The 17,852-nt window shown below is 36.5% G+C and overlaps 3 protein-coding genes across 11 annotated transcripts in view; 2 read left to right on the top strand and 1 right to left on the bottom strand.

The window, feature by feature from the left end:
• Nucleotides 1–2,786, top strand: part of LOC580286 (sodium- and chloride-dependent betaine transporter) — a 69,323-nt gene extending 66,537 nt beyond the window's left edge. For all 4 annotated transcript variants that reach the window (XM_030998439.1, XM_030998438.1, XM_030998437.1 and 1 more), the window contains one exon: nt 235–2,786. In XM_030998439.1, coding sequence (XP_030854299.1) covers nt 235–429 — 195 coding nt within the window. In that variant the 3' untranslated portion in view covers nt 430–2,786. The remainder of the gene's footprint in view (nt 1–234) is intronic.
• Nucleotides 2,787–5,876: 3,090 nt separating this feature from the next.
• Nucleotides 5,877–13,084, bottom strand: LOC115919056 (lysophospholipase-like protein 1). Its single transcript, XM_030998435.1, has 5 exons — nt 12,912–13,084; nt 9,593–9,692; nt 8,920–9,089; nt 8,617–8,732; nt 5,877–6,976 (listed from the first exon to the last, which is right to left on the bottom strand). The coding sequence occupies exons 1-5, from the start codon at nt 12,994–12,996 to the stop codon at nt 6,755–6,757; spliced, it is 693 nt and encodes a 230-aa protein (XP_030854295.1). The 5' UTR covers nt 12,997–13,084; the 3' UTR covers nt 5,877–6,754.
• Nucleotides 13,085–15,702: 2,618 nt separating this feature from the next.
• The window catches only part of LOC582217 (tubulin polyglutamylase TTLL5), a 77,209-nt gene continuing 75,059 nt past the window's right edge, over nt 15,703–17,852 (top strand). For 5 of the 6 annotated variants that reach the window (XM_030999650.1, XM_030999652.1, XM_030999649.1 and 2 more), the window contains exon 1: nt 15,703–15,833. The gene's annotated coding sequence lies outside the window, so the exon portion shown is untranslated. Of the gene's footprint in view, nt 15,834–15,894; nt 16,040–17,852 lie in introns of those variants that run through there. The other variant, XM_030999648.1, reaches the window with a different exon arrangement.

Below are 17,852 nucleotides of genomic sequence, written 5' to 3'. Positions count from 1 at the left end.
TTGTAGCTTCTTGCTCCCTCATAGAGAAAACAATGCCTAATCGGTGACCATTGGTCCCCCATGATCCTCTTTTTCTTATGTTAATTGAGAACTGAGTTGATGAGATAACCACCTGTCAGTGACCTTCCTGGGTGGTCTAATCCCTTCTAGCCAAACTAGTGCAGATGGGCTTTAATACATCTTGTTTAATATATATCTCTCCCTCTCTCTTTTTCTCTTGTTTATTATCTTCAGCGCTGGACGATGTTGACCACTCCCAGGCTGACCCACCTGAGGAGCAACGATGAGGTCGTTGAGGAGGTGCCAGACCTGGAGATGATCAAGGTGGATGCGCACGGTGAGAACGGAACCAGCTTTCCACCTTCCTATGACGAGGTCACAGAGAACAATGGCAATGCCAACATGCAAGATGTGAACCTCAATGTATAAGACACCTTGTAAAACCATTTCAATGTTTAAAGATGGTGGGGTGGGAGATGTACCTGAATAATGGAGTAACTTTTAGAAATACACCTGATAGCAGGTTCTTCTGATAGTGCGTGCAATCAATCCTCTGCAAGTCCAGGTGGACAACAGATGGGTCTTACAAAATGCTCAAAGTCTGTAAAACTTAAACATTTAAAAACATGCCTCCCCCCCCCCCCCCCAACCTGGCACCACAGTTTACAATGTAAATGCATCCAATGACTTTAAAAATGCCCCTTATATGACTAAGGGCAATTCTCAAAATGGTTTTAATCCAAAGCAAATCTGAACTTTCTTTGAATAATCAAATGGAATGATGGTTTAGGAGGGGCCGCCATTGTTTCTATATCTCTATATGCAGTATCATAGATGTAAATGCATGAATAGTCTGGTCTAAATGAACCACAAGATAATGCCCCCAGGAACTCCCCCTCGTCGGTTTAAGTTTGAAGAAGATATAGAGAAGTGTCATATAATTCAAGAATAAGAACAGGTTGTGCTTTGCTCAGGCAGGGATAAAGGTACCTATTGATTATTAATTATGCAAGCAGAGCTTCCGTAGTATGTAGTATATACTGTAAAGTATGTGATTGTTATAATAATGGCAGTACTTTTACTGAAGATTCTGTAGAAAAACTGAAGTAGGATCCTGTTCAGTATTTAAATTTTATTGAAATGGGAGAAATTTTGGAGATACATTATAGACATCAATCGCAGTCAATTATTCCATACTTTTAGAAGGGAGGGATCTTTTATTAGTTTAGCAACTCTCCCCATTTTAAAATTTTGAAGTAATCAAAGCAATTAAATGGCAATGAAAAGTATGTACATTTTTTTCTCAATATTTGCTAATATTATCCCCTTGTACAGGGAAGTGAACTGTACTAGCAGACTTTTATGTACTGATCAATTTGCTACTTTTATTTGTTAAAGTACTACAGGGTACTCTCAGAATCTTCTTTGGGAAATGTTGAACCAGTTGACTGCCGAAATCTCTCTTTCCCATACGCCTCATAGAGGAAACTACCCGTTTCCCATAGGCAAAGGGTTTAATGGGAGGGATCATAATTTGTACAGGAACAGATTCCTGAATATTTATAGAATGAAGCAACTCTGGCAGATTCTGCCTGTAATTAAATGATTGATGAGGTTGATCTTTCTTGTCAAAATATATGGAAATCGATCGGAAATGCAGTTTTAAAAACGGGAATGTGGTAATATTAATACACGTAATGTGGAAATTATACATTGAATATGGATGAGGAGGTTACCCAGTAGGTCACAAGCACACTGCATCTGAAGAAAGGATGATATGCAGTGCAATTTTAAGACAACTCAATGAACTCATTGCTGTGTATAAATGAAATAAATCATGTAATATGATCGTTTCTGATGATTTCTGAAATGGCAAATAAGTTGTGTATTTTTTGTATATATTTGATGGTTGTATACTTTAGATTTATAATAAGAGACATGTCATTGTATTATGGTTTCTCGTGATGTCTTGTGAAACCGGCTTTTAGACATTTCTGTTAATCTGATAGTCGTAAGTAAGGGTGTAAGAAGTATTTGTACAAACTTTTATCTTTAAATATCATCATGGAGTCAATTTTTTAGGTCTTTTAAAAGATACATGCATTTACAATATTGTAATTACTTTTAAAGATTTTTAATGATTTACAATAATAATGTTCACTAACTAGGTTGTTGTCAGTAACCACATATATGACTAAAGCAGGCACGATTTATGTTGAGCATGTTCAGTAGTACAAAACATATCATGAATGTGTACCTTTTTGAATTGGTAAGGTTGCAACAGATTTGAATATAAGTGTATTTTCATAGAATTGTCATGTTTTGGAGGCTGTTAAGAATATTATGAAGACTTTACCTCATTCCAGATTACTTATAAGGAGGAATCCCCAAAACCATTGTGATACATGTCAATACTTTCACTTTTCTCTATTCTTTACGATCTAATTCTTCCTCGTTAAAGAAAGAACCAAAGAAATTAAAACACTCCACCTCTTATTTTTTCACTATAGGTGAAAGAGAAACAGAGATAATGTGTGAAATGATCTGTGGCTTGAGTGCTCTTTGTTCAGCACAAACACCTAGTACATATATACCTCCCCAGGATCGATTATTCGAAGCAATCTCACTGCCTTGAGATACTGTGTAGGTTGTCTTTACTTCTTTCAAACGCTAAGCCATCCAATTTTCTCACTAGTTCAAAACATGAGCCACAAAACTTTCCAATATCAAAGTACTTCTTTTACACCTTCACTTTTGCTTACAAGGCTCAACGCTATGGGGTGGGGTCACCAAATTTTCACTCTGGACACCAACATTTCAAAATGTGTTTTTTATTTGCATCTGCAAAAATTGAAAATTAACACGGGGCTCATACATACAGACCCTAAAATGGCAACCCTACCGTGTGAACAAAAATGTGTGTAGAGCCCTGCTTTTATAACGGAACAAGAATTCACTCATGCAGCACTACATGTAGCCTTGAAGCTTTTAAGACTTCTTCACCAAGTCAATGGGTAACTCTTGCCATGGTTCCGGAAATAATCCATCTTTCATAAATCAGATCAGTATTTGAAATGTTCTCTCATGTGCATAAATCTCTAAATAATCTGCATTGGATTTTTTGTTTAAAGGAGGGGATTGGAATTCAGATAGGCATGCGAATTTTAAGACAAGCTATTAGGAAGGAGAAGAGAAAAAAAAACATGTAACGCTGTTTCCCAAAGTCATTGTTCAAGTCTTTCTCCTGATGACGTGTGCAATGGTACATATAGGATTTGTGTGATTGATTGTATATAAAAACTTATTCATGGAATGCAATAGCCTTTTCCACCTCAAAAGGTTGATTCCTGTGGATTGTAGAAGGCTGTGAAGTTGATTCATTCAGCAAATAAAAATCTCTTTAGCAGGGGATGTAAGCTCATTCCCAGTCATCGGAACAGTTAGCCAGTTCTACATAATATCAGACCTGCCAACCTCTGTAGTTCAAAAACTGTATTCTTTAGTGTCAAAAGTTGTATTTTACTGACAAAAGTTGTATTCTTGAAAATAAAAACGGATTGTTACGCGGATCAATGCCTCTTACAGTTTCTACCTACAGGAAGAATTTTTTTTTTTAATGATCATTGGTTGAATATGCATTATTTCATCACGACTGGTGTGTTCGATGAACCAATAAACATCCCCAAATTGCTGATGTGAGATGCTTGTAGGATACTTTAAAGGACAGAATGGACATTTTGCCATTGAAAATGGCGGACGCACACACAAAATATTAATAATTTTTTTTGTTTTTTCGAAAATCGTATTTTATTAAGGAAAATCGTACTGTCGTATTTGCTTCTAAAAATCGTACTAAATACGACTAAATCGTACTGGTTGGCAGGTCTGTAATATGTGCAACCAAGACTAGCAGTCGCATATAATTACTCCGAAGCTAGCTCCTGGCTCTGATGAGAGATATATTACACTTTGAAACAAAGGGATATATTTATACATTTGACACCCATGGTGTCGTGTTTGTTCTAGAATGTACTTTCTGATTAGTGCTCATCAGATTTAAAGTGTATATAATGCAGACTGCATAGAGTTTGGTGTGAATATTAATGTCTTTATGTGATCAAAGAAATTTTGAAGTTACATGCAAGCAGTATACGAATGTCGCCCTCTCTGTGTTTGTGAGCCGTGTAGTTGTGAAGTCCGTACAATGTGTCTAGTATTGTGAACTGTGTAGACTAGTAAGCTGATGTCTGAGCAGTTCCGTCCAGATCAGATCAAGCAATAAAGACCTGTCGTTTCCCCTTGAAAGCATACCAAAGTCTTTTGAAGAAGTAGAGGTAGAATCTGTAGCTTTACAAAGAACATTATAAAGAGTATATGAAAATCCAAAAGTAATGAGCTACTGGGGCATCTTAGTCACTGTCTTTCATTTTGGCACAAGAATCTTACATAGATAAGATTCATTCATAAACTTCATGAACGAACATTAGCAAATTGCTTCTCATACAACCTACATCTCAATTATTATTACTGCCAAATTTGTTCTGCAGTATATGTCATTGTTGGATTAACTAGGTTTATATCAGCAAACCAAAGATAGTGGAGAGTGATCATCACTAAAGACAGATGTTAAAGAGCCATCTGTACAATGCTTGTTTGTAATTCTATTTGCTAAATAATAATGTAATAAGAGAAATATAAAAAATAACAGGTGGCAGGTGTTCTTGAAGAATGAAGAGATTGAAAATGGGCTTTCAAGCAATCCGTTTGATCCTTTATAATCTGAAATCAAATAATGGCAATTTGAAAAATGCAGTTTTTGATATTAGCATTGTCTATTATGCAGAGCTTTTTTTATTCATATTTAGTGCAGTGAGAATTTACTGACTATATATATGTGGATGACAGAGTTTTATATGATGTATGTATATGAATAAGCTTTATATTAGTCTATTTTTAAAAGTCCTTCTTCTTTCATGTACCCCAAGTCTTATCATTTGCATTATAAATACCCCACAGCTTTCTATTACAAAGAACAATACTGTATAGTTGACTGTGCATGTGTATCTTATTAATATCTTTAGCAATCTGATGTCCTTATAATGCCAACCATTGCTTTTGTCAAAATTAAAATTGTTGTACGTCAACATTCATCTCAAAAGGACTGAAATGTACAATTTCCATCAGACGTAGACAGTTATAACTTAAAGAGAGTATTAGGTATGCTGTTATTTACAACATCAAAACCATTGTCTTTAATTTTTGTTTATATGAAATGTAATCAACTCTGTTTTCATTTCAAATGAATTCTCTTGCTCGAATGAAAAATATATTATTTCTTCTCGCTACATTTAAGACCCATTGGAATTGTTTCTCATGAATAAATTCATTTTACCATATGCAAGTTAAAATGTGTTCTTTCATATTTTTATGTATAAAGTTTTTGCAAAGAATGTTTGCCTTTAATGTAGAGAGCCAGAAGGGCATTAACTCTGGCTTGAAATATCTCAAACATGAACACTTCATCACCATTTTAAAAACCTTTCAAAATTATACATTTTTACCCAGATTCCACTAAAGCTATATTGCAGTATATTAACTAAACTGCATTTTGCTGCATTCATGTTTTAAAAATAAATTTCAATAAACTATACCTCTCTTTTCTGCATATTATTTCATGCTTGCCCATTTTAAAATACAAACTCCATATATTGCATTACATAATGGATCCTCTTAAAATTGTGGAAAAATTTAGGTTGGTTTACCGCATTTCAGCCTATTGTAAAATGTTTCCCTTTTATAGTTAAAAGAAACAATTTTGCAATCGATTCGTCCATTCATTACACAACACAATGAAAGTAAAATGCTACGTCTTCCAATATTTGTAAAATTATTGTTTCTAAATTTATTTGTGATCTCTAATACACTAATTTCTCTTACAACCTTTCCTATGACTTCATCACAGAAATACATAAAAACCTGCCATCAAATTTCATAGTATCACATTCACTCAGCAAAAATACAATAATATATATACACTGTAGTTATAAATTTTCATGAGCCAGAGAAATATTGCATGAAGTGTTAAGGTGTCAAACTTGTCCGAGATTTGAGCTATATAAATAGTGAATGCAAATAAATATAATCACTTGAAAGCAGGCATCTAAAGTAGGATGTCAAGATCGTTGCTCATTATTGACAACTTGTAGTATAATACAGGCAAAGGCCTTCAACTAGAAATATTGGAGCACTAATTTAATATGAAAACAATTAATTGTTAATGATATATTTCGATCATTTACTGATCAAAATGCAAATTCTCATACTCAAATTTTGGAGAGCAATGAGGCAAAAGCGCAACAAGATTTTCAGGTAATCTGCTCTCTCGGGGTAGTATGATTCTGAATCAGATCGATTAACTCAATTTTTTCAAAATTATCCAAGTGATTTTACCATCACTTTTGTAAAAAAAGTCTTCATACCGGGGATGTGCATAGCGTCTTAAGGGGGAGAATTGATTTGAAGAAGTAAAAAAGCCTGAATAAACATTCTCCGCTGACACTTTTGGATCATCTTACTATTTAGGGACCACCCAAAATGCTATGAATGATAAATAAATCAGATCACGAAAGTCCAAGTTTATTGATCATGATAACTGTTGATATTCTTGTCAAAAATGCCTCTATGATATTCTTCTACTAAAAAGATACTAATACATTCACTCTAAAATAAGAATTAAATCTGATTTAATCTGCTATCATGATGATTCCAATGTCTGCTCAATCCATGCTTGGAGTTTATCCAGCTCATCTTTATTCATCTCATGGTAGAGTCTGGGATATCTCTGGAACTGGCAGGTGACTCCAGCCCTGGTCAACTGGTCCTTTGTAGTCTCGCCCCACTCATAGAGGACCAATGGATCAACCTGCCCATGGCACTGGAACAGGGGAGGCCTTCGGGAATCGGGTGATGCAAGATCCTGAAACAAAATAAAAAGTGCAGAGATACATTTATCGCATCTAGAACATGTTTGCAGTGAGGAGTCTTTCTAATGACTATTTATAAAGGGAATTCAGAACTATAATGAGAACAATTTCATTAAATTTTGCATAGATCTACTCAACATCAATAGTTACACACATTTCATAATATAATGGTACTTTTAAAACAAAAGATTCATCGTGATAAATGGCTGAATTGGTTAAAGCAGAAAAGTCTCCCAATATACCAATTATATATATACTTTGCTTTCTAATTTGCAATGACATTTTAAACTGGCAAGATGGATATGACTTATTTGAAGCTTACTACTTCTATGCAACACTGGTGTGATTGCTGTTGATATAATGTGAGGCTGGTTAGAACAAGGATGAAGAATAAAAAAGCTTTCTAACAAACGTGAATATGATACTGAAATTAAAGTTTAAGTTATAAAGTATACATGAAATAGCAGAGACTGATATTAGATTCCATATATGAATGTAGTCTTTTTCTCAGGATATAATATCATTGTTGATCATTCCAAACTGAGGGAATGAAAATAATAAATGCCAAAAATAAATTCGCCCCTAATATTGTGTTACACCAGAGGACTAAGTTTGCCAATAGCAGCATATTGAAGTGATGTAATATATTTCTTTAATGTCTGAAATACTAATCATTCTGTGATGTGTATGTTTTGTGTCTGAAGTGTAAATAAAGTCTACTTTGTATGCGCATGTGTTGTAATGGATTAAATAATTATGTATTCAAAGTATATTGCCTCCATTGTGACTTGATGTTGGTATTACATTAGGTTAGAGATAAAAGAATATTGATTTAAATGTATAACTTCACACAAAGAGATACAAATATAATACAAATAAATGAAAAAATACCCCAGAAGTAATCATTACTTATATACACTATATGTATATTGACAAGTCAACAAAGAAATCAATTTGCAGGATCAATACATTAAAGTCACACTGTCCTACTTGTAGCTACTTGTTCCCTCTATATCAAAAACTTCCCCAATCGGTGCCTGTTGGTCCCCCATGATCCTCTTTTTCTTATGTTAAATGAGAGCTGAGTTAATGAGATAGCCACCTGTCACATTGACCTCGCTGGCTCACTGAGCGGTCTAATCCCTTCTGGCTGAAGTAGTAAAGCCTGCTTTTAAATGTCAACCTAGTGCTTCTTCTCTCCTGATGATTGTTAATTTAATTTGAAAATAGGTTTTAACACTTCACAAAACTTCTAAGAAACACAAGAATAATTTAGTTTTCAAGTATTTCAAAGATGATTATGATAATACAGAAGTATAACAACATGCATACAAATGTCAGAAATGAGAGAGGGAGGCAAAATCATAGTGAAGAGAGAGAAAGATAGAAGATATGAAAATATACAAAATAAATATAGAGATACAAGTGACATGCATTGATTGGGTGAAACAGAAGTCAGATAATGACACAGGGAATGGAATAGTCAACTGCTACAAACCAAGGTATAGAACAATTCTGTTTGGAATATGCAAAATATGAAGAATATATTATTAATCATCCATAACTGTAAAAAAAAAGAAAAATGAAAAGTACATACATCAACCCTCAAGTCTATTAAATGAAAGATACAAACCTGATAAACTTTGGAGTTGTTATTGAGGAAAGCTGATAGCGCAAACACTCCTCCTAGCTCCCTTTGGAATCTATATGCCACATGCAAGGCCAAGCAGCCACCCATCGAAAATCCACCTGTCAAAAAAAAAAAAAAATCAAAAGAAAAAGAAAAAAATATTTTAAATGTATTTTTCCAATTACAGTACTTGAAATGAGGGAGGGAAAGACAGGAATAGGCATATTCCTACAGCACAGTAAACTCCCCTTCTTAGTCTGGTGCAAGATTTTGCATAAATTGACATCTACTGGCTTTGATACTGACCCACAATGATTTTATTCCTTGGGATTCCCTGGTCCACTTCTTGCTGGATAACCTTGCTAATCTCTTCACACATAGGATCAACGCTTTCTAGGTCTTCAGGTGCATTCTGTGATATCTGTTTACGATCAAACCATACAGTGCTAGGAGCCCCATTCATCGGAGTGTAAGGTCTGTGGAAAGGAAATATGACATTATGATAATTGATATTAAAAAGTATACCAAACATCACAACATAATAATGACAGAAATAATCTAAGATTACTCTTTAACACGATTCACGGTGCACTTGTCATGATATGAAGGATTACATAAGGGTACAGTATAGTCATAGGTATTCCAATCTGAAGAAAAAAAATTAATTGTATGCACACATACTTCTGCTTTTTAAAAATTTAAAAAAAAGAAAAAGACCCACAGGCAGCTTGTGGGCCATTTTTTGTTGTTGTAAGATGACAGTGACAAGGCCAGTGCAGCTCAAAGAATATATTAGTACTAATATCAGAAGTATGTGTGCTTGTAATCTAGCCTTTGTAGATTGACTGGCTGTACATTTCATGATTAACAGGAAGGCACTGTTGAACATTTAAATAACAGTCTCTTGTGATCAGAGAATCACAGGATAAATTTTAAACATAAAGGCATGAGAAATCATTGCAGTCTAATAGTTTCTTACCTCAGGGGAGCAGAAGGGAAGATGACTTTTGAATGTGGTAGGCAGAATTTTCTCCCAAGTATACTGAACAGCCATTCCTGCAATCCTTCTGATGTGTCTCCTACATTCAATTCAAAATGATAGAGAGAAGAAGAACACAAAAAAGAATTTGTTCAGATGTAAATATTTCTTCTCAATTCCCCTGAAAGTTATTTAAAAGGAGGTAGAAAAATTAAGTCTCACTTATATTTAAAGTTATTTGAAAATTTTAAATTTCATTTTGGAATATTGTTATCACTCTTATTTCCTAGACAACCCTGTATGGATGGGTGTTTCACATTTGTTTTGCAGTATACTGAGCTATATGTTGTGCACATGGGAAATGATAGGAAGAAAATAAAAAGTTAACAAGTACAAGGAGTGTAAACTAATAAAATAATCTCTTGGCAATCAATCACTGAATTAAACACCGGGGGGGGCGTTTCATGAAACCAACTCCATGACAGTCATATCTTTGTCTGCGACCTACGGAGATGTCATGAAGTGGATAAACCGTTTCACAAAGCCATGACGGACATGATATCGATATATCGCAATACTAGCAGCTCAAGAACATAGTCTTTGTCACAATCCATTTGATTTATCACGAATAACCCAAAACAAGTTTTGGGGCTAAAATTGTTCAAAAAGAAACATATACATAAACTCTCCTAAAATAAATAACAAAAACCTGCCTAGATAGGTCAATGGCCTTTTCTGGTCCCTCACATCCTTACTCCACCCATTAATCATTTTTAGTGTTACTGTTGTTGTTTTATTTTGTTGTTTTATTTGTTCTTACTATATTCTATATATGTTGCATTTTGTATAATTGTATTTGAATGTTATAATGATGTAAGTTTTTATTGGATGTGAAATAAACTGAACTTGAACTTGATTATCAAATGTAGATCATCAAACGATTTGCATATTTCTGTAAAGGTTCTTAAGTTAAAGAAAAACCGGTGAGTGTTTTTTTCTCAACAATCCAATCAAAAGGTAGTTGAAGGATATCGTAATGTGAGTTTATCAATACCGGGTACATACTTTTTTGTTTATTGTTTAGGGAATTTAATCACCTAAATAAAAGAAATAGAAATAGATTTCTTTCCTACCTTGTCTCTTAGAAACACCTGTTGAGTATAGATACTTGGAACATTATATTATATCACAAGTAGTAGTTCAAATATTGCACAGCACCCGTAGAAAGAATATGTAAGACCATGTACAAAGTAATGACGCTTCTTTGCGAATTAAGTAAGGAAGAAGAAACTTATAATCTCTATAAAGTAATAAGGCCTCAGAACCGAGTAGAGAAACAAGCGAAGAAATAGGACAAGAATTAAGATGAAGCTGAATTAGCTTTGCTGTAGATCAACTCAAGACTCTCTAGAATATGTGTGCTCTATATGAATAGCTCAGGAGAAGTGATGAAAAAAGGTGTGGCAAATAAAGCAAGCAAGTGTAATGTGCCTTTTTAAGCTATACCACTAGGTGGTTGCACATCCCAACCCAGGGCCCCCCAAAAAAATTAAAAAAGGAAAAATATTTCACTAAAAGATAAATTTAAAGAGAGGGGGGGGGGGGGGGCCCCCAAAAAAAATTAAACTAAAAGATAAATTTAAAGAGAGGGGGCCAAAATATTCAAAAAGGAAAAAATATAAAAAAGGAAAAATATTAAAAAAGGAAAAATATTAAAAAAGGTAAAATATTAAAAAAGGAAAAATATTAAAAAAGGAAAAATATTAAAATAGGGTCTAAAAGATGAATTTAATCATTTAGCCAGCTTTATTCATTAAAACTCAAAACACCCCCTCAATTATACTTCGGTGAAAGAAGCCCCACTACCGTGCTGTCCGTCTTAAAAATGCACAGGATGGGGCCTTGTTCACGAGTATATAGTATAGTCGTGATACAGGCCCCATGTCCGTGTTGTAGAACATGCAATGCCGTTGCGCGGGGCCTATATCACGAGTATATATAGCGAGTTGAATAGGAGACTCGTATAGTATACTCGTGATACAGGCCCCGCGGCTGTGTTGAAGTGCGCGCGAAGCCGTTGCGCGGGGCCTCGCGATCACAAGTATAGAGTAGAGTCTCCGGTTTGCGGCATCGCCCGGTTTGCGGCCAGGGGTATTTGTTTTAAAAATAAAATGAATATGACTCGATAATAATCATTGAAACCTACCGTGGATTCCACAGTAAGTTCTGCTTTGCCGAAAACGTCCGTAGCAGGTGCTCCTGTCGGTACGGAGTATCCGTCAGCGATGTCGGAAATCTACGGCACCAGTCGCCGATGAAAATTCCAGCAGGTGCTAACTTTTAAGTTAAGAGATCGAGGCATGACTAGATCAATATTGTAGCTCTATTTGTCCGATATTTGTCCGATTGGAGGTGAAATTTGATGTTTTTGTGGAAGTATGATGGCTGTGGTCTGTCTCCTATCGCAGATATTTTGATTGTGCCACCGCATGGCCAGTTGCATGGGGTGGCCGTAAACCGGCACGTAATTACGTGTTTTTTCTGGTTTGCGGCGGGGGGTGTTAATACACACATAACATGCGGGATCGTGTATGATGGTATGTGTGCTGATGTGTGTACCCGCTATGACCCGATAGTTTCTAGTAGTACTTACCCCCGGATGGGATGATCCATTCGAGGAAAAGGTGAAATTGTTTAAAACTTGACAAATTTACCGTAGCAACAGATAAACATGAGAATTTGGGTTACCCGTAGTAATTTGGTACATGCTTTCATCGTGACGTAGCGCATAAAGCTTTGTGACGTACGCGTGCCGCAAACCGGTAATGCGTGCCCGCAAACCGGGGAACTCGAAGCATTTCGAAACGTGGTCAATGCTGACCACGCTGTGGGTCAGTTAGGATATTTGTGACTTCTATTTAATAAGTAAGTATATGGACTCTTTATTGAGGGTATTGAAGTATTCTGTGAGTATTCCAATAAAAATAGAATCGGCAGTTCCCGCCAATCGGCCGCAGACCAGAGCCACTACTCTAGTTGGCTGAAGTAATAGAAGTCTAGATCTAGTATAAAATTATAATCAATTCAAAACAGTTGCGGGGCCTATATCACGAGTATGCCAGAACGGGATAAGACCCAGATAATAATCCTTCCCCTGGATTGCTCAATCTTTCCCTTTCTAAAAGTTGACCCCCCCCCCCCCCGAAAAACAGATAAATAACACCCAAAAATGTTAACGTATGGGACTAATGTAACAATTTTACGATCAGTATCAGCGTTATAAATTGTGCTATTTCAATTCCTAGTTCTTAATACTTACCAGAACCATGAAGAAAAATTATGCTCGATAAATGTGAGCGTGAAGCGGGGATAACATCTAATTTCAATCTCGCTAAAGCTGTCATTTTGAAAGTGTTCAGATTTGGTAGCAGCCTGCGTTGTGCGGTAACTTTGCTGAATCTGACAAGCACAAAGTCAGTTTCGAAGTAAGGTGTTGCTGAACAAGCAAACAGGGAGAAAATAAATTTCTCTGACAATATGATTACAAATAATATTGTATGAATAAAGAGTAGAAAGCTTTCAATTTGAGGATAAATGTATGAATTTCTCTCAATTGAGATTATTTTTATTAACCATCTATTTATTAAAACATATTCATACAGTAAATATAACATGATCAGCATAGTTTTCCATCGATCAAAAGGACATTAAAAAATAATTAAAAAAAAAAAAATAATAATAATAATAAAAACACATTTTAAATAGAGTTTAAAAAATCAGGAATTCACAGACTCATAATACAATAGTATATTGAAAACATAATGGAAATGAAAGACAGAAAATACAAAAAAATAAGGAGTAATTAGGAAGGAGAAGAAGCAGAAGGAGTACGTAGAAGAAAAGAAGAAGAACAACAACAACAACAACAACAAGGAGAAGAAGGAGAAGAAAAAGAACAAGAAGAAAAAGAAGGAGAAGAAAAAGAAGGAAAAGAATTAGGATAGAGAAGAAGAATAAGGAGGAGGAGATAGAATTGTTTTTTTGTTTGTTGTTGTTGTTGTTGAACATGTTTTGTTAATGAACATCATATTAATGGATGAAGCATTTTCGAGTGAATCAGGGGAGATTGTTCCCCCGCCCCCCCCCCCCACTCAGTGTTATTTAGGGTATGCTTATGCTAATTTTTTATAAAAATTCCCTCTTTTTGAAAGCACCCCCTATCTGAGGACTGCCAACATTTCCGAACCCCCCTTTCGCGGGCTTTTCGCGGGCTTTTCCTGCCTTGGAGACCCCCCTAAATACGGAAAAATGCTCAATGTACCCCCTAAATTCTGAATAATTTCCCAAGAGTCCAAAGAGATGAGAGAAAAAAAGAAAAACACCCCCTTTTTAAAGAAATATGCGGGTAAAAAGTCAAATACACCCCTTTTTTAACTATTCTCGGGCGGACTTTGTCGCACTGTGAAAAGTACCCCTTTACCGGACATTTTGGTAACACACATGCGGTCATTCCGACCCCAGAGTGGGGGGGCCGGGATTGTTCCATACCCGGTTGAACCCGAAAATCCTTAAATAACTTTAGTTTAAACTTTTAAACATCAAGTTCGGGGGAGACAACATTTGAGTATAAGTCGTAAATCATGCTGATCGATCATCAATCGTTTATGTTCATTTACTTTGAGCTAATCCCTTTAAACATCTTCTAATAATTGCTAAGAAATAATCCTGTTGTTGTTCCAGGAAGCTGTAATGAATGGAGATCCCGTCCAAGATGCCCCTTTGAAGCCATCCGTGGCACCGCGTGTCTTTTGTTTCCCCTATCGTAATCCCCTTAATCCCCCTCCGAAACCGTACAGCTCCATAGTAGCACTAGGTCCTCCCTTTCCACACACATCCCAGCCCAGCGAGCACGGCGGCTTTTGCTTTGTGGGCCCGTATTTGGGGTGAATAGTGGTGATAACTTGACAACTTCTAGCCCTCAATCAATAAATGCGCAAGCATATAAAACAATTTCATTTAGTTCTTTAGGAAGATAAACCTTTAGACTACTTTCCTAGCTATGTACAAATTTCGGAAATTTTCGGAAAATATCAATAATTAGATGAGAAAATCATGATGATGAAAACCTTTCATTCGCTCTAACTCACGATTTTCTTGGTCGATTTCGCTGGTTGAAATGGCCATGCATTCAGTAGAGCTATCGGAGAACAGAAAAAGCATTTGATGACTAATATAAAGTTGCAATGGTCTTATGCTGTTAATTCTGTATTTTATATGTTATAGCTAAATACATCTTCACTGAACATGACTTAATTTTTCGGTGCCACGCATGGCTTCAAAGCTCGATGCTTGCATATTTGCAAAAGAGTGAATAGAGAACTTAGGGAAGCAGATGGCGTTACGTAACATTTCGTACTATTTGGAATTCCAGAGAAGGACTGTGCATTGATATGGACAGCTGTTGATGGAAATGAAGGTTGGAGAGGGTTACATTTCTTTTTGTTAAGCCAGGTTAATCTTGAATATTTTTCCCTCGGAAAATTCTTTCGAAACGGTATCTCCATTCATTACAGCTTCCTGGTTGTTCAATAGTTAGAATTTTGTCTGTATTAATTTGTCAATACTATTTTGGTGAAATGTTCTTTTCACACGTTCATCTCCGACCTTCATCCCAGGGCAGCAGGCATCCTGCCATTGAAAATACATTTACATGTATGATACATTCATATACTGCAGACTAACAACTCAATAAAAGAGAGAGAGAAAAAGAAAGAGGGTGGGGCCCGAGAGAGAGAGAGAGAGAGAGAGAGAGAGAGAGAGAGAGAGAGAGAGAGAGAGAGAGGGAGGGAGAGAGAGAGAGAGAGAGAGAGAGAGAGAGAGAATTAATGGTCTTTTTTTTCCCCCTCTTATTAGAAGCAAAAAAAATACCAAACCAAAATGTTTCTGTCTTGAGGAGACTTTTTTATCCACGCACATCCCCACTCTTGTACAGGTCGGCACTCCCTTGTTGATGAGAATAAATTGATGGCAAAATACAACAAAATCAAGATGTAAGAAATTGATATGGTTCAGTGCTTTAATCACGGTGGTATTGGATGGTTGCTTCAGCTTAGTTCAGTAATTGTCGTTATTGCGCATGCTCTGTTCAATTGCCGTGACAACAAATTTTGTCTTGAACACTCATAACCCAAAGAAAAGGCTAGAATTTTGAGCTTTTGCAAGTTTAACATGTGGAACCAAGGTATGATTTTGTTAATTTGAATTTTAATAATCATAAAAAGCAAAGTTTCCTTGTCTATCGAATTATTTCAATGTAGTTTTGAACGTTTTGACATCGCTGATTATTTGGCGTCTGTTCAAGTCTGTGTTGGCTGCTATGCAGTTTGGAATGTTGGAGTTATGAACAGTGGAGCTGCAGTGCAGTGATCGCCGCCAATCTCTGTAACTGTAAGTGTGTGTGTGTCGTCCCGCCGCGGCCCTGGCGTAGCGCGTAGGCACCGAATCGGAGGAGTTGGTACTGACTGACACTCACTGACTGCAGCTGCACTAACTTGTTTCTGGTTGTGTTCATGCATGGTGGTTACCCGTACAGTGCTGTATAGTAAAACATGCCCATTATTCTGTCACTTTATGGGAAACCACTCTTATTTTGAATTGAATATGTACTAGGGTGTCTGATCGCGCACCCGATGTTATGTGCTAAAATTCTCCCCATACTGTAGGGTGTCTGAACGATTTTTCAATTTTCAATTTGGGATCGTTTTTCACCATTTTTGTTGGATATTGGAGTAAAAAATGTAATCAGAATAATACCTTTCAAATTTCAAGACTCACCGATGTTTCTATCAAAAGATACAGCCCCTCAAAAACTGTGCAATATTCATAGCATTTTGGTCAGAATGGACAGAAAAGTGGTTCACGCAGAGTTATAATTTCTGCTCAAAAGCTGCACAGCTAATGCACAGCACGATATGCAAAGCGTGGAGCAAGGGTATTTTCAAACTGTTGTAACAAATGATCCCTTGGGACTAGAGAAAAAATAAGTGCATGGATATATTCTTTACAGCTGGCCCAACTTATCCCTCGGGGGGGCAGTTCGTGAAATTGGTAAATCTCCGAGTTACCATGGAAACGATGTTTAAATCGCTGTTTTGAGCAAGATATATTTAGAATTCCGGGGGTGGCCCCCTATGGGGAATATGGAGAAAAACCTGCTCTTTCATATGACACCACATTTATTGAGTTTCACCTTCAGGATCATTTGTTATAAAGGTTTGAATTTCAAATTTTTCATAAAATCATTGACCAATTTTGCTTGGTCGCGCAATGCATGTAGACCACATAGGGATGTGTGCAATCTCTATGGGAAAGATTTTAGCACACAACATCGGGTGCGCGATCAGACACCCTACCCATAGTAGACTAGAGATTGCACGCATCCCTATGCAGTCTATGTGCATTGCGTGACCATGCAATTCGAGATTCAAACCTTTATCTGTTGCGATCCTGAAGGTGATACTCAATAAATGAGGTGTCGTATGAAAGAGCAGGTGAATTCCAATATTTCCAAAGGGGGTCATCTCGAAATTCTAAAAATATCTTGGTTAAAACAGCGATTTAAACATTGTGTCCTGGCTAACTCTGAGGTTTGTCACTTTTGAGATATGACGCCCGGATGGATAAGAAGTCCCAGTCCTAAGGAATATATCTGTGCGCTTATTTTTTCGCTAACCCCCAGGCCCAGGGGTCACAAAGGATTACAGTTTAACAATACCCTTCCCCCTATTTGTTGGATCAGCTAATTAGGAAGCCGTGCGCTCCGCTCAGTCCAAACCATGGTTACATCGCGTAACATCTCCACGTACGAACGAAACCTGAATGAAAGTACGCGGCTAGCCATACTACCTCACAACCGGAAGGTCATGGGTTCGAGCCCCGGCCGCATCATACCAAAAGACGTTAAACGATGGGAGTTGTTACTTGTTGCTACCTTGTTTGGCGTTCAACAATAAGGGATATAGCAACGTCGATCTGGCGCTTGCTCAGTGGCATCCGGGCTCACGATTAATTGGGCAAAAAGAATTTCTGTTTCGGTTTAATACAATTTGGAGTGGACTATTAAGCTATTATTATTATTATTATTATTATTATTATTACTAGTCAATGGCACATATCGCGGAGACAACGTGGCTCAAGCTGCAAGTCGCGCATTCAGCTTAGCAACATGCATACGCTTGCATATCGCGCGATACAGCTGTTT

This window comes from Strongylocentrotus purpuratus, unplaced genomic scaffold, assembly GCF_000002235.5.
Source record: "Strongylocentrotus purpuratus isolate Spur 01 unplaced genomic scaffold, Spur_5.0 spur5_scaffold_5, whole genome shotgun sequence".
In the NCBI taxonomy this organism is placed as follows: Eukaryota; Metazoa; Echinodermata; class Echinoidea; order Camarodonta; family Strongylocentrotidae; genus Strongylocentrotus; species Strongylocentrotus purpuratus.
This window is presented reverse-complemented; position numbering and strand designations above follow the sequence as displayed.